Genomic DNA, 16,820 nt, shown 5'->3' on the forward strand with positions numbered 1-16,820 from the left:
GGAGGGGAGAAGGGCGGGATGCAGCAGGAGTTCAACAGTCTGCTTGGGCTTCCTCCATAGCTGGAAGGCAGGGGCCAGCATTAGTGTCTGGCTGGGGGGGGGGCGATTCACATTGTGGTCTGGTCTTTTACCTTCAGTTCTTTACCGAGCACTTAAACCTGAGACTTAAGCCTTTCTGAAAAGACATTATTCACTTGGAGTACCTATAAACTGTATTCTACCCAATTCTAACCACCATCTCCTTTCTTCAGATTAAAATACGACTTAGTCTATTTTACTTAGAAACAGTAAAGCGGTGCCTGATTAAATTCTATTATTAAATTCCTGTAAAGGCTGCATTTCTCTGTACTATTCCACATGAATGCAACGCCTCAATGTGGTATGTGGTGATCTCACAGAGAAATGCAGCCCTTCCCTTGCTACATCAGCACAAAAATTGTTAAGGATAAAAAAAGAAAATGTGAAAAATAACTCAGATAATATACAGTACATTCAAACTAATTGCAAATAAGAGAGCAATTTGATTGAACAAAATATTTTTCTAAAAAATGCCAACGCAGCCATTATATCTTTCTCCAAGCATGATTCTGTAGACATTTTTCCACGTTTCAACAGAGTTGGTCGACATCTGGCATTAGGAAACATGGATTTTGAGAGGCGCAATGTAAAAGAAAGAAAAATCTATCCATCGATCGGTCCCTCTGCAAGTCTATATGTAAGTTTCCTCCCCCTTTCTATTGCCCCAGTTGACCCCCGTGCCCTTTTCTTTTTTTTTCAGTTTTAACCCCCACCTGTTCCCATTCCCTCGTTCCTCCCAGCTCCCTCTTTCATCTACCATCTGCCACTGAAGCTGCTGCAGGACAGCGTCTGGGCTGCTGGAGAGGAAAGGTAGGATTGAAGGAAGGCAGATCTGTCGCTCAGCTTGGACGGGATTAAATAATTATCATGCCTCCTCCTTTTGTGTCCCAACAAAAGAGTCCTTATACATCTGCTGCTAAGCCAAACAGTTGTGTTTTATTTACCTCAGCACATCGGTTGTTTTGGGGGAGGATTTGTGACGTGATAAATTGTTCCATATGTTAAGGCAATAATCAGATTGTATATTAGAAGCCCACTATTAATGCATACACAGCCGCTGCAGAGAAATGGTCTATTGGTTGTAAGATTTGTGTGCTCCTATTGCAACAATTGTACCACTTTGTCTGGCTCTTTGTGCTCAGATTGATTACACAGAATGAACTAGTTTCTGGTTCAAGTGATGGAGATGGAGGAGAGACATCAGAAAAGATGATTAAAAAGGGTCCGACAAAAACTGTATACAAACAACTATGTGCCGCCCGTCATCACACAGGTTGTGTGTTAAACAAGGAAGAAGGAGACATACACACGCACGTATCAGACTCACGACTTCGGAGTGCAATTTCACCATAACACAAATGATACGGTACCTGAACAATCCCGTAAATGAAACGTCGATATTCAGATTTTTTTTGCCTAATCATGGTTTCCTTGCGTCCCTTTAGCAAATGCTAGGTTGGGAACCTCTATCTTGGTAGGTAAGACTGCCCACCTCAAGAAACTGCAACATAAAAATGCTGCTCACATTGTCAACCCACCTGTATGAGAAGCCGCCTAGGCCAGAATGAAATACTTCACTTGCACATACTGGTACCAAAGATGACAAAAGTACTCACTTCCCAGTCTCAAGTAGAAGTACAGATTCTTGTGTTAACAAATACTCTGGTAAAAGTAGAAGTACTGATTTAACTTCTTTACTCAAGTAAAATTAACTAAGGACAGGCTTGGAAATGTACTTAAATTATAAAAGTAAAAGTAGCCTTGTGAATGACAACCATCTTTTATGCAAAGCTACCTGGACCACACTAATGTTAGTAGAGTGCAAGCTGGAGAACAAATGTAACTGACCATTAACGTAAACTTAATAAACTTACTGAAACAAACAACAAATAGCATTTGATAACAACAAAAATATGCATTTACCTCTATGTTTTTTTTTTTATTCTATGGAGAATTCTTGAAAGCCAGCAGTTTGTGGTGTTTCAGTTGGCACAATTTGCAGCACGTTGGCCAGGAGTCATCCTTGGTGCCTACTATGTCAAACATCTCTCTCAGATAAGGCCAAGGATGACTGGGAATGTCTTGCTGCTTGTCTGCCGAATCTCAGGGATCTCCGTTTTCTTCATTTTTAATCATGTCGCCGTCCATACTACTATGTACTAACGTTACCGCCATCAAGCCGCAATGATTTGCTGCAAACGAATGCCGCCGAATCTGTCGAGTCGTCTTGTAGTGGTGCGTCAAGTGCAACGTATAGTCCAATACAATTAGATTGAATTTGGTATTGATGACGCGAAAAATAATAACGGTAACTCCAGTGAAATTATTTGAAACTAAAGTAACAAGCCAATTTTGTAAAATGTAAGGAGTAGAAAGTACCGATATTGGTGTTCAAATTTAAAGAGTAAAAGTAAAAAGTCGGCACAAAAATAAACAGTAAAGTAATCTATCTGAAAAATCTACTTGAGTACACATAACAAAGTATTTGTACATTGTTACTTCCCATCTCTGACTGGTACTAAACACTTGCACATATACTTCACTTGCACATACATATATACTGGTACTAAACACTTGCACATATACTTCACTTGCACATACATATATACTGGTACTAAACACTTGCACATACATATATACTGGTACTAAACACTTGCACATACATATATACTGGTACTAAATACTTGCACATAAATATATACTTCACTTGCACATGCATGCATACTTCAGTTGTGCATACATATAAACTTGACTTGCGCACACAAGGATACTTCACTTGCGCATAAACAGTATATATATATATATATATATATATATATATATATATATATATATATATATATATACTTCACTTGTGCATACATATATACTGGTACTAAACACTTGCACATATACTTCACTTGCACATACATATATACTGGTACTAAACACTTGCACATATACTTCACTTGCACATACATATATACTGGTACTAAACACTTGCACATATACTTCACTCTCACATACATATATACTGGTACTAAACACTTGCACATACATATATACTGGTACTAAACACTTGCACATATACTTCACTTGCACATACATATATACTGGTACTAAACACTTGCACATATACTTCACTTGCACATACATATATACTGGTACTAAACACTTGCACATACATATATACTGGTACTAAACACTTGCACATAAATATATACTTCACTTGCACATGCATGCATACTTCAGTTGTGCATACATATAAACTTGACTTGCGCACACAAGGATACTTCACTTGCGCATAAACAGTATATATATATATATATATATATATATATAAATATATATATATACTTCACTTGTGCATACATACATGTACATGTATACATACACTTGCACAGGCATGCATAACATGTATGAGTATGTGTATGTGTGTGTGTGTTTGTGTGTGTGTGTGTGTGTGTGTGTGTGTGTGTGTGTGTGCTTAAGTACTTAATTTATGTGCCTGAGGTTGGTAGTTGGGGAGGTTGGCGGTGCACATAAACCCAGGACATTCACTTAGTAGGTCGGGGATCAAGGTCTGTCCAAGACCATCCACGGGACTGTGGAGCAGGGTCTGGCTAGTCCACACAGCATTCTGGAATGGGAGAAAAATGTCCTGTGGTTAATTGGCATTTCTTTAAATGAATCACAAAGAATCTGTTTCTGAACACTGTCGTATGTGATATTTAAGTTAACTATCTATCTATCTATCTATCTATCTATCTATCTATCTATCTATCTATCTATCTATCTATCTATCTATCTATCTATCTAACTAACTAACTAAGTAAATTCCAGCAGTACTGTCCCAGGAGATCCAGGCAGGATTGTCAAGCCAAAAAGGAGACCATAAGAGCGTTTAGAGCAGCGCAGCAGCAGTGTACCACAGGGAATGATGCATGTGGTCGCAGCAGTGTGCAGCTTACAAGCTGTTCAAGAACAATGGGCAACAACGTGTTTGAGACCCACCTGAGCCCAACCTCATTATCAGCTATACGGACAACGTAGGAGATCCACGAGCCTGCAGGAAATGTGAGAGGAAGTGGCACTGATTAGAGGTGAACAGTGGTAACCGATTGATGCTTTGCTTGTGTGAAAGGGATAATGATGGAATATGAGGTGATGGGTAATTATTGATAAATGGCTCATACTGGTATGGATGTGGATCTAAATAATGATAAAAATAACATTGACATTTGAAAGAAATGTTTAATGTTGCCGAAAGTATTTTCTTACTTAAAAAACAAATTTTAATTTTAATTTTGTCCTGATTGATCTGATGAACACTTAGCCTAATCAAAGAACCTTGATTACAGAGTTAACAACTGTGGTTTATTTTGTTTTATGTAAATTGTTTCTCAATTAAAATTTCTCTCTGTAAAGCACTTTGGTGTATTTATTTTTGTGAATGCTGATTTAGCATCAACATTCTATACTTTTTTTTAATGGCTTTTTTTGTACATACTATACTATGACTTTTATTACTTTATTCTACACACTATACCATGACTTTTTTTTATCACTTTGAAGATATACTCTACTATGACCTTTTTCACTTTTTTGACTTACTATACTATGACTTCATAATTTTTTTTTTAATATACTATACTATGACTTATTTCAACATACTATACAATTACTTTTTATCACTTTTTTCAACATACTATACAATTACTTTTTTTATCACTTTTTTCAACATACTATACTATGACTTATTAAGACATACTATACTATGACTTTATTATCACTTTTTCGATATACTATACTATGACTTTATAATTTTTTTCAACATACTATACTATGACTTATTTAGACATACTGTACTTATGTTTTTATCAATTTTTTGACATACTATACTATAACATTTTTATCACTTTTCTCAACATACTATACTATGACTTATCACTTTTTTCGACATACTATACTATGATTTTTTTTCAACATGCACATAAATATATACTTCACTTGCACATGCAATTTTTAGACATACGGTTTCTTCTCTCGATTTGACTTTATCTACTTTATAACTGTAACTTTTTTGTCACTTTTTTCGACATACTATACTATGACTTATTAAGACATACTATACTATGACTTTATTATCACTTTTTCGATATACTATACTATGACTTTATAATTTTTTTCAACATACTATACTATGACTTATTTAGACATACTGTACTTATGTTTTTATCAATTTTTTGACATACTATACTATAACATTTTTATCACTTTTCTCAACATACTATACTATGACTTATCACTTTTTTCGACATACTATACTATGATTTTTTTTCAACATGCTATACTATGACTTTTTTTATCAATTTTTAGACATACGGTTTCTTCTCTCGATTTGACTTTATCTACTTTATAACTGTAACTTTTTTGTCACTTTTTTCGACATACTATACTATGACTTTTTATCACTTTTTTCGACATATTATACTATGATTTTTTTTCGACATGCTATACTATGACTTTTTTTATCAATTTTTTCGACATACAATTCTATTACTTTTTTATCAATTTTTTCGACATACAGTTTCTTCTCTCGATTTAATTTTATCTACTTTATACTATCACTTTTTTTCGACATACTGTACTATGACTTATTTCGACATACTATGACTTTTCAACACTTTATTAGACATACTATACTATGATTTTTTTTCCACATACTATACTATGACTTTTTATCACTTTTTTTGACATACTATACTATGACTTTTCAACACTTTTTTTGACATATTATACTATGATTTTTTTTCGACATACAATTCTATTACTTTTTTATCAATTTTTTAGACAATAAAGTACAGTATCTATACAGTTTCTTCTCTCGATTTGACTTTATCTACTTTATACTATAACTTTTTTATCACTTTTTTTGACATACTATACTATGACTTATGTCGACATACTGTACTATGACTTTTCAACACTTTATTAGACATACTATACTATGACTTTTTATCACTTTTTTCGACATACTATACTATGACTTTTTATCACTTTATTAGACATACTATACTATGATTTTTTATCACTTTTTTTGACATAATATACTATGACTTTTTTATCACTTACCATACTAAGTCATACCATACTATGACCTTAGTAATAGTGTGACTTTTTCATTACTTTTTTTGACATATTATTATACTATGATTTTTTATTGACATACTATACTAACATCCTGTGAATTCTTTCGATATACAATAGTATGACTTTTACATGACTTTGTTTGTCATACTATAGTATGATTATTTTCAACATACTATCACTAAAACAATAATAAGATGCATCTGGGAGACACTGACAACTTTATTATGGAGATCAGTAATTGAATACAGCCAGTTATATTGTTGACATCTAACTGTAACAGAACAATAAACTCTGCTTTGACGAGGATGGGATTTGAACTCACGCGTGCAGAGCACAATGGATTAGCAATCCATTGCCTTAACCACTCGGCCGTAAGGGAACAAGAATGGCCTACAATGTTTCAAAACACTGATTTCACAAAGGAAAAAGTTACAGAAACAGTACAGTATTTCAGTCTAGCCAGTGATTTGCCTAATAATGCACCTACAAACACTTCATGCCCCTCTGACTCAGCCATAAATTTGCACAATGGGGATGTGGCAGGGCTGTGTGCATGTCTAGGTTCCCCCCGTAGTACTCCAGCATTCAGCATTTTATGAGATCAACCAATCAACCAAATGATGTGCATACATTAAAGGATGTATATATGCTGACAAACACACACACACACACACACACACACACACACACACACACACACACACCATCACGGCCCACCAGACTCCCATTCCACACCTCCTATTGTCCCACAGTCAGAGAGCAGGCTGCAGAAGTAGCCACAACAGGCCGACTTCTCCCCCGAGAGCCTGCAGGAGTCAGATTTGCAGCGGCTCCCCCTCTCTTTCTTCAAGAGTCCTTGGGGAGCAGGATCTCCAAGCTGTTGTGGGCTGGAGATGAGGCAGATGTCGGCCACTCAAACTAGTGGGAGGTTGGGGGGGGGGAGATGACTTGACTCCTCTTTGGTTCCCATGCCCCGTGGCACACTCGTGTCACACTCCTGCAAGTAATACAGATGATAACAGCAGAGAGGGTGCACTGTCCATCTGCTCCTGACACAAAGACACACACATCCTCCCCCCACGGAGAGATGCAGCAGGTATACTGTATGGACGCGGTGCAAACTTTAAAAAGGAGTGTTTCTGTCCCTCCCAAAGAAAAACAGGATGATGTGTGGGGCTGCGTGTGTGACATCAGGATTGTAGGATGTAAGAGATTTGATATGATGTAACACACAAACCCACACACATGATCAGCTAGGCACTGTATGGAAATCATGGTGGGGGGGGTGGGGGGGTTGTATCTTTTGCCTTTTTGCTAAAGGGAGCGTTATCTTCCTTTGGGGGAGAGCAAGAGAGGCTCTTATTCTTTACACATCTCAGATTTAATTTCATTCTCCCCTTATAAGATCTGTTGAAAATAAATGACTCCTGGATGTGTGGTATAAATATCACGATGCTCCAGACCAAGAGCAGCCACAGAGCTGGTGCATGTGGCTGTGATAACCATTTCTTTACCACCCCTTTATTCAGATCATACACAGGCTGTAACTTTTGCGTATGTTTCATAAAAATATCATTGTAAGATATTGGAAGGAGGGAGAGCTTCTTTGTAAGCATCTTTTGTCTCTGTCTTTGTGAAAAATTATACCAGTTCATCCTCAAATATTATAAAGCACAAAGCATGGGGGTACTGCACCAAACTCATGACCCAGTCAGTAGAGCACATTTAAAAAGTTGACTTTAAAAACACGCAGATACACGTGTACTCCTCCATTAAATATTGCCAGACACAAGCCATTTTGGCATCGAAAAGTACATTTTTAGGGAACATGTTGGTACTCTGTGAGAAGATGGAATGAAAGCATAGTGTCGTGCACTGTGTAGTGACCTCTCTCTACTTTTGACCTGCAGAAATGGTAGTAAAATCAAAATTGTCTTCGTTTTGTAAGGGACCCAGCTGGAATTCCTTGGGAGATGATTGGTCCCACTTTTAGACCCACTGTTCTGGACTAAGGGTTTGACATAATACTGTGTGAGTGAGCTGACCACGAAGAACCACAAGGATCTGCCCCAACCCTTTTCCTTTAGCTTAACTTACTTCACATACAAGTGTGATAGTTTCCTCCCTCGTTTGTCCTCGTTGTCCTGCAGGGAAGCTTGCCAGGATATACAGGGGGCCACCTCAGGCACGCGTCCTCTTTTCTCATTATAATATCAACAGGACCCTCCCCCCCCCCACTCACTCACCACCATCACCATACACACAACCCAACGCACGGGATTGCTAAACACTGAGACTTTTAATGCGGTTGCCGTGTGGAAATATTTAACTTTATGTCTGTCAGTTCAAATGTTTGGAGTCCTAATGACTCGTTTCACCTCCACCCAGACAGTCTGAGCAAAGTCGCTTTTTATATGTCATCCTTCCAATGGCCACCAACACCAGAAACTCTCCTCCAGGCGACGCTCACCATAAATAATAACCAAACACAAATCAATATTTATTTTTAAGGGTCTTAAAACCCCTCGTGTAAAATTATTTCCGAGGCTGCTTATTGTTCCACTAAATCAGTCATGCTGGTTTATATGACCAGTGTTAAAGATCAGCTTAGTTTAGGTGTGTTTAGATTAGACCCTCTGCCAGCGACAGGTGCTGAAACCGACATCCAACGGAGTCCTCCCTAAATCAATACAGGGTTAGCGTGTGTGTGTGTGTGTGTGTGTGTGTGTGTGTGTGTGTGTGTGCCGGGGGTGGAAGCTTTGGGGAGACAATAGCCGGGTTTGGAGCCGCACACGGTCGACCATGTGCCGTTGATTACCATACAGCTGTTCGCATGAGGTCCAGACAAAAGCAACATGATAGTCCAAACTCTGCAGGAGACACACGCGCGCGAGCAACCCCCTCCCCCCCTTCTGTTGTCCCCCCGCACCCTTCTTCAGGCCCAGGAGTGCGACAGAAGAGGCCTGAATAGCCGCTAGACGCACAATGCGTTCTGCTCCGGGACCTGCCCACCCTTTGTCCCCCCAACACGCGTCAGAGCAATTATAATGTTGGATGTAAAGAAAGAAAAGCTACGCTATTCTTCCCCGCTTCCTTCTGATCTTTGTTTAGTGTGTAGACAAGATCCAAAAAAGAAAAAAGGAAAACTTTCTGAACAATGATCTATACATTGGTGTTAAAGTTAACTGCTGATGTCCGTGTTTGATGAAATGCAAAAGGCCTTAATTAGATAATGTCCTGGCACGCTCATTGTTTGACACATTTGTCATTTGCCAAAATAATAGTTTCTTCTCTTGGATGACATGTTTTTTTATATATATAAGAGATTTTATTTATTTATATTAGGAAAATGCACATTAATGAACATTTCTGTAAATGCGCCAGCAACTGTAATCCTAGTTGCATGCATGTCTTTATGGTGGGAAGAAACCGGAGCACCCGGAGGAAACCCACACAAGCACGGGGAGAACATGCAAACTCCACACAGAAAGGCCCGGGACGAGGCCCTTCTTGCTGCGAGGTAGACGTGCTAACCACTGAGCCACCGTGCTGCCTCTATAGTAGGCATATATTCGTCAGTTTTCCAGCTACTCACTTAAACTATATATTAAAAGTTCTTAAAGTCTGCAATCACTAAAACTTGGATAGTTTGCTGTTTTCAGACCAGTTGTAGATTTTTTGGTCCATCCAATACTTCTGTGGCGATTCGGTTTTATCACCCACATTAGCTTGAGTGGTAAAGATTCATGCAGTAGCCTAATGTTAAACATGTCTGCCCTGCGCCAGCTTCTTATGCAGATTCCTATCAAGGACCGGGTCCAGGTGTAATGTGGGTTGTCTAAATCCCCAGGCAGGTCCCCTGCGTCAGGCTGCTCCCCTGAGGTCTGCTCCGGCTCCACCTCCTTCGGGGACGCGCAGCATCAGAGGGTATAAAAACACTGCAGCGTCTTTTACGCAGCAGAACCAAAGTGCCAAGAATAGGACGGAGGAGAAGACCATCGTTAGGAGACAAGGATTTAAGAGACACCAACAGGATCACGGAGTCCAAAGTGATGAAACTGTTTTGAGTTTTCTTCAACATCGTTTGGGAATATTATTGCACACGACGAATGCGGCCATCCACTTAGAGCTGGAAAACTCTGATAAAAAATGGCACATTTACACCTGAGATATCTATGGGCTCTGGCCTTATTACACGTAGTAAGTTGGCTTCTGTTTGTGCCAAAATACAAGAACAACAACAACAACAACCAATCTCATCGTATCTTTACGCACAGCGTGTCTTATGTCATGTTTTTCTGTCATTGCAGGTTTTGTCCTCTGGTGTGTTTGAGCTGAAAATTAATTCATTCCACACGGCGCAACGCATCTGCAGAAGACACAGGGACTGTCACATATTTTTCAGAATTTGCCTTAAACACCCGGAGGATGTGATCTCCGCCGAGCCGCCTTGCACCTTTGGCACAGGAAACACCAACGTTATCAGGGCCGATCACACCTCGATCTCCAGCAGCGCTCCCATCCGGGTGCCTTTCCACTTCAAGTGGCCGGTAAATGGAAAACCATAGTTACACAAACGATACTGTTGTTGTTGGTGTTGTATATGGTAGGACATCATGTATCTACCAGTTCATTATCAATGCCAGATAAGTGCGTAAAATGGCCACGTTAACTACTATTGTAATACTATTAAAAGTGTTGTTTTTGTCTGTTCTAGGGGACATTTTCGTTGATCATTGAAGCCTGGAACGCTGAATCTCCCACCGAATACACAGGTGGGTTGTGTCTTTGACTCGCTGATATCGATACAACTTCGAATCCGCGATAAATCACGTGACATGTCGCGGAGTGCCCGTTAATTGGATTTACATCTGACGTCTGTTTTATGAATCATAACGTATATGATCACCTAATTGGGTGTTACATCCTGTTAGTCAACTTATTACCACACGTTTTAAACTTGTTTTTGGAATTCAGGGTCAACAAACCTAATTTTTGAGTTTGAAAAAAGCTGAAATGATCAATCATTTTGAATAGTTAAGATCAGAGTATGCTAAATGGATAGTCACATACTACTGGGCATATCTGTTTACGTGTAGTCAGGAAACCGTTTGAAAACCATTTTAATGTTTTTTCTTTTCAAATCTTATAAAAAAAGGAATAAAAGACCCAGATTTCAATACAATCCTTTATTTTACTTGCGAAGAATGTTCCATCCATGTTATTTTGGGCCAATTTGGTTGAAAGAATCCCAAATCTCTGATATAGAAACTTTAAAAACAGGTCCGTTTTTACCCGAGGACAACCGGAGGGTTAATAATAAATGTCTCCCCGTTCCCTTCTGCAGACAACCAGAACAACCTAGTGAGCCGCCTGGCGACCCGGAGGAGACTCGCCATCGGTGAGGACTGGTCCCAGGACGTGCACTTCGGAGAGCAGAGCGAGCTCCGCTACTCCTACCATGTCTTCTGCGACGAGTACTACTTCGGAGACGGCTGCGCGGAGTACTGCAGGCCGAGAGACGACACGCTGGGCCACTACACCTGCGACGAGGAGGGCAACCGCATCTGCCTGGAGGGCTGGAAGGGGAACTACTGCTCGGAGCGTGAGTGCATATTACAGCAATGAGTACCTAGGAGTCCTGCAGCAAGGCACTATCCGTAGTAGTTGTGCAGTTCAGTGATTAACTTGCCGGGGAAGAACAAACACTGCATTCAACCCATCCAACCACATGCATAGCTTTTATGGATTATACATTATACATTAATACATGATGGTACTGGTAACAGGGACGATTTTAGAACTTTTTTTATGGGTACTGAGGCACCCCTTAACTTGATCCCGGCACCCCTAAAAAATAATTGCAAAGAAAAAAAAGTGTGTGGAGACTAGTGTTAATCTATTGTGAGCGAAGGAGTTCTGCTCTAGGAATATCACCACATAACTAAACCCAGAATCTAGATGCCTATAGATCATTCAGAAAAGAATCTGAGCTATTTTCAGTGAATAGTGCTTGACAGCCATTAGTCACAATCACATAAATATCTAATTTTCAATAGTTGTCTATACTGCATTTTGGAAATGTCTGCTTTTCCATAGATACATATCTGATTTCATTCGTAATACCACTCACCTTTGTACTAATGGCCCTGTGGCTCAGTATTAAAGTAAGTTTTCTTCTATTCTAATTCTAAAATTAGCGTTAAAAGGGTGCACCCCTAAAGCTCTGATTCTAGAACCGACCCTGAATGTAGAATGTAACCTGTCTTCATGTTATTTTGTAGTCTTCTATGATATCCCAACAAGATATACATATATTTATTTAGTGAATAAGTCATTTCTAATTGTAACAATAGCCTAAAAAAACCAAATGTATTTACATGGCATAAAACAAAGTTACAAATTATTTAACGTTGGAAAAACTAATTTAAAAGGTAGGAAACAAGACAAAAGCAGGATAAAAACTGTAGAATAAAGAAATAAAACACATCAAGTCAATGGCATCCTTCTGAAAACTGTTAAACTCTTAAAAGGAGGATGACCTCATAATCAATCTCTCAATCTCAATCAAACTCTCCTTCACGACACAAAACAGTGTAATGAGAACATTAAGGGAATTCAATGAGTGGAGACAACCAAAAGCATTTGTATTCACTCATACATTAGTAACAATGAGGGACTGGATTTTTGCAAGACAAGCAACCCAGACGTTTTCTCCGCCCAAGACATGAAAAATTTAAAAAAGTTTTGTCAAGGCAGGAATGGAATTTTTTTTTAATCTTATCACCCAGGTTGATTTGTGATCTCCTACACAGACAGGAATCTTTTCGGAGCATATAGAGTGTTTCCTTTATGTGAGTGATGTCCCGTAGTGTTGTGTTTTACTCTTTTGCAAGACGGTCTGTGGTGTTCCATCTGCCTTTTGTTCTCTCTTACAATGAGAGAAAGAGCTGTGGCCCCCATTACACACACACACACACACACACACACACACACACACACACACACACACACACACACACACACACACACACTTTTTTTAAGGTGACCTGGGTGTGTTAGCATGTGTGTGTGTGTGTGTGTGTGTGTGTGTGCTTTTGTGTGTGTAATGGGTAGATAAAAGAAAGCATTTCTCTCCGGCAGTGTGCCTACCAGCTGCTTGGCTTAATACTTAACCAACAGTGAAGTCTGGAAAAGGGCTGGGGTCAGACAGGGGGCCCTGTACACGTGTGTGTGTGTGTGTGTGAGAGATGTATGAGAAGGCGTGCCCATTGTAATCATACACCCTCCCTTCTCCTCTCCTCCCCAGCCATCTGCTCGGCCGACTGCAGTGAGAGGCACGGCTACTGCGAGGCCCCTGGGGGCTGTACGTGTCGCATGGGCTGGCAGGGCCCCTCCTGCGGCAAATGCGTCCGCTACCCAGGCTGCCTCCACGGGACGTGCAGCCAGCCATGGCAGTGTAACTGTCAGGAGGGTTGGGGGGGCCTCTTCTGCGACCAGGACCTCAACTACTGCACCAACCACAAGCCCTGCGCCAACGGTGCAACTTGCACCAACACGGGCCAGGGCAGCTACACCTGCACCTGCCGGCCTGGGTTTGGAGGCACCAACTGTGAGCTGGAAACCAACGAGTGCGACAGCAACCCCTGCAAGAACGGAGGCAGCTGCAACGTGAGTACACACCGGGATTAAAGTCGGTTTAGTTGAAAGGTGCACTAAAGTTACAATGAAGACACAAAACGATCACAGATAAGATAAGGCCAACCGTATTGATCCCAGGCGGGGGATTTGCTGTCCCTTTGTCTCCAAACATTTCACCTCGTCTGCATGTATGTAGATGTTGCAGAAAACGTCATACTACCAGTATATACATTAGGAACATCTACCTTAAACAAACAAAGAAAGTTCCAAAAAGAAGAAAGGTCCACGGCCCTCTTCTTGCAAAAAGTGAAAAAGCCGTTATTTAGATGGCTATTCCACATTGAAATTGTTAATACTTTAACAAATAGAGCTGGGTAACAACCCACGCGTAGCAGCACCAACCGCCTTCTTCAGCGTGTAGCCCTCTGCACACAGTTTCCCCTTTTTGGAGCTCCAAGATGATTGCCAGCACCAGTGAACTCACAGGTAACACATGCAAAGTATGACCACCAGATGGCTCTACAAAATGAATAGAAGAAAGAGAAAATAAGGAAAATAAGAAAAAGGTGGCTGTGCATAACAGAAAAATAGGAAAACAAAACAAAAATTATCAAAATCTAACTTTATTCTCATAAAAACGTAATTAATATTAAACACACCAACACAACTACTGACTTTGGGCTGTCTTGAGATAAATAGGTGAGGGAATGGAACTGGTTGGTGGGTAAACTGTCTTAGTGTGTAATGTTAGCAGCTTAAATACAGTTCAGTTCATGTCCACTGATCTCATAATGCATACTAAAAATAAAGAGCTTTTATCTACCCTTCAAAACAAACGAAAACGCTCCAGAACTAGAAGGCTCCACACATCCCTGCCGGACTTCATTTCCTCCTTAACGTCAAGTTTTTTTTTTCTTCCTCTGTGCACAGGACCTGGAGAACGACTACTCATGCACCTGCCCGCAGGGATTCTACGGTAAGAACTGCGAGATCATTGCCATGACGTGCGCAGACGGTCCCTGCTTCAACGGCGGCACCTGTGTGGAGGCGATGACCGGAGGCTACACCTGCCGCTGCCCCCCCAGCTACACGGGCTCCAACTGTGAGAAGAAGCTGGACCGCTGCAGCAACAGGCCCTGTCTGAACGGTGAGTGGGCACGAGAGGCCCTCCCCTCTGGCGACACCTTGTGGCTGAAGTGCGTATCAGCAGTTTGTAAACTGAACATGAAATTGTTTTAGTGAAATAGCACAGTAACTGCCTATTCATTTCTTGACAGTAGTCAACACTCTACTAAAAATACTCTCTTACAAGTAGAAGTCCTGCATTGAAAATGTTACTTAAGTAAAAGTATGTAAGTATCATCAGGAAAATGTACTTAAAGTATTAAAAGTAAAAGTAGTCGATGCAGAACTCTCCTCCCATTGTAGAAAGAGTAAAGGATCCGACCAGCTGTGTGTTTAATGGTCTCATCATCTCAGCTGGACTTGTAGCTGTTATATTGTTGGCTAGTTTACTTTAGAATCAAACATCAGATTTTATAAACTACATGGGTTATGTGTGCAAAAATCTGAATTTGTAAAGTATCTAGTAACTAAAGCTGTAACAGATGAATGTAGTGGAGTAAATAGTCCAATATTTCTCTCTGAGATGTAGCTAAGTAGAAGTAGAAAGTGGCATGAAAAGAGAAGACAAATGAAGTACAGTACTTGAGTAAATGTACTTAGTTACATTCCACCAGTGGATTTTATACAGAGAGAGTGTTGAAGGCCGTTCCTGATCTCTTGGGTGCTGAACAGAGTATTTCTCTCTCCTCTGCAGGTGGCGAGTGTCTGGACCTCGGCCAGAGTGTCCTGTGCCGCTGTCAGGCGGGCTTCACCGGCGCCAACTGCCAGGTCAACATCGACGACTGCGCCTCGACACCCTGCCAGAACGCCGGAACCTGCCAAGACGGCGTGAACGACTACACCTGCTCCTGCACCCTGGGATACACCGGCAAGAACTGCAGCGTGCGCTCCGACGCCTGTGGCGTTCACCCGTGTCAGAACGGCGGCACCTGCTTTACCCACTTCACCGGGCCGGTGTGCCAGTGCCCAAAGGGCTTCATGGGTCCGAGCTGCGAGTTCACGCTCCAGCCCAGTTTCAAGCCCGCTTTGCGCCAGACCTCCCAGCCCTCCTCCGCCACCCTCACCGTCTCCTGCCTCCTGGCCATCCTGGTGCTGGTCCTGGTGGCGGGTATTATCTTCTTGAGGAGGAGGAGGAGGAGACTCCAGGGAAGGAAGCAGCTGAGCGACAGCGCAGTCTACAACGACTTGGATTCGGTCAACAACATGGGAGGAAGCGAAAGAGATTCCTTCCTGAGTCCTAACGGCCTGTTCAAGATCAGCAACGGCACGGCTCGCCTCAGCCTCTCCCTGTGCCCAGACGGAAGGTCCGGGTACAGGCCCAGTCCTGTGGAGAGCAGCCCAGCCAGAGGCGAGCGTCCGGACTTTATGTGGAGGGACGAGGCCGGCCTGGGCTCTGGGGCGGGGCTGAGATGAAACCGAGAGAAATCATGGACGTCCATAAGGGTAAAGGAATATTAGCACTTGTTGCTCCTCTGCCTTCATGCACAGTGAAGAAAGGAGCAAATCCATGAGTTGAAGAAAAAAACCCACTCTGCTTATGCAGGAGATAACGTACCATTCAAAATGTAAGCATAAGAAACAAAATGTTGACGAATGAACTATTCTGATGAAGATGATTTTACAAAGATTATTAAAAAGTATATAGGGCAAAGCTCTACCATGTTTTAAGACCCAAAGAAACTAATAATACCATCCACCTTTCTTAGGACCTACAACACAAACCAAATACAGGAAGTCACAATACTCTGACCACTTTTGGAAAACCATTTTTATTGGGTTATTGTTATTAAAATGTTCACTTTGATTATTTTTTTTTTTGCTTTTCAATCTTCCTTTGGATATTA

General features: G+C 40.8%; 1 protein-coding gene across 1 annotated transcript; it reads left to right on the top strand.

Moving 5' to 3' along the window:
* The first annotated feature begins 10,188 nt into the window (after positions 1 to 10,188).
* Positions 10,189 to 16,820, top strand: dlb (deltaB). Its single transcript, XM_028596499.1, has 7 exons — positions 10,189 to 10,410; positions 10,521 to 10,760; positions 10,928 to 10,985; positions 11,558 to 11,815; positions 13,520 to 13,881; positions 14,782 to 14,998; positions 15,671 to 16,820. The coding sequence occupies exons 1-7, from the start codon at positions 10,360 to 10,362 to the stop codon at positions 16,387 to 16,389; spliced, it is 1,905 nt and encodes a 634-aa protein (XP_028452300.1). The 5' UTR covers positions 10,189 to 10,359; the 3' UTR covers positions 16,390 to 16,820.

This window comes from Perca flavescens, chromosome 13, assembly GCF_004354835.1.
Source record: "Perca flavescens isolate YP-PL-M2 chromosome 13, PFLA_1.0, whole genome shotgun sequence".
Lineage (NCBI taxonomy): Eukaryota > Metazoa > Chordata > Actinopteri > Perciformes > Percidae > Perca > Perca flavescens.

Excerpts from the sequence above, each read along its gene's own strand:
- dlb (XM_028596499.1), top strand. The coding sequence starts at position 10,360 with ATGGCACATTTACACCTGAGATATCTATGGGCTCTGGCCTTATTACAC. Across the intron at positions 10,986-11,557 it reads ATCTCCCACCGAATACACAG|ACAACCAGAACAACCTAGTG; the intron begins GTGGGTTGTGTC and ends TCCCTTCTGCAG. Across the intron at positions 11,816-13,519 it reads GGGGAACTACTGCTCGGAGC|CCATCTGCTCGGCCGACTGC; the intron begins GTGAGTGCATAT and ends TCTCCTCCCCAG.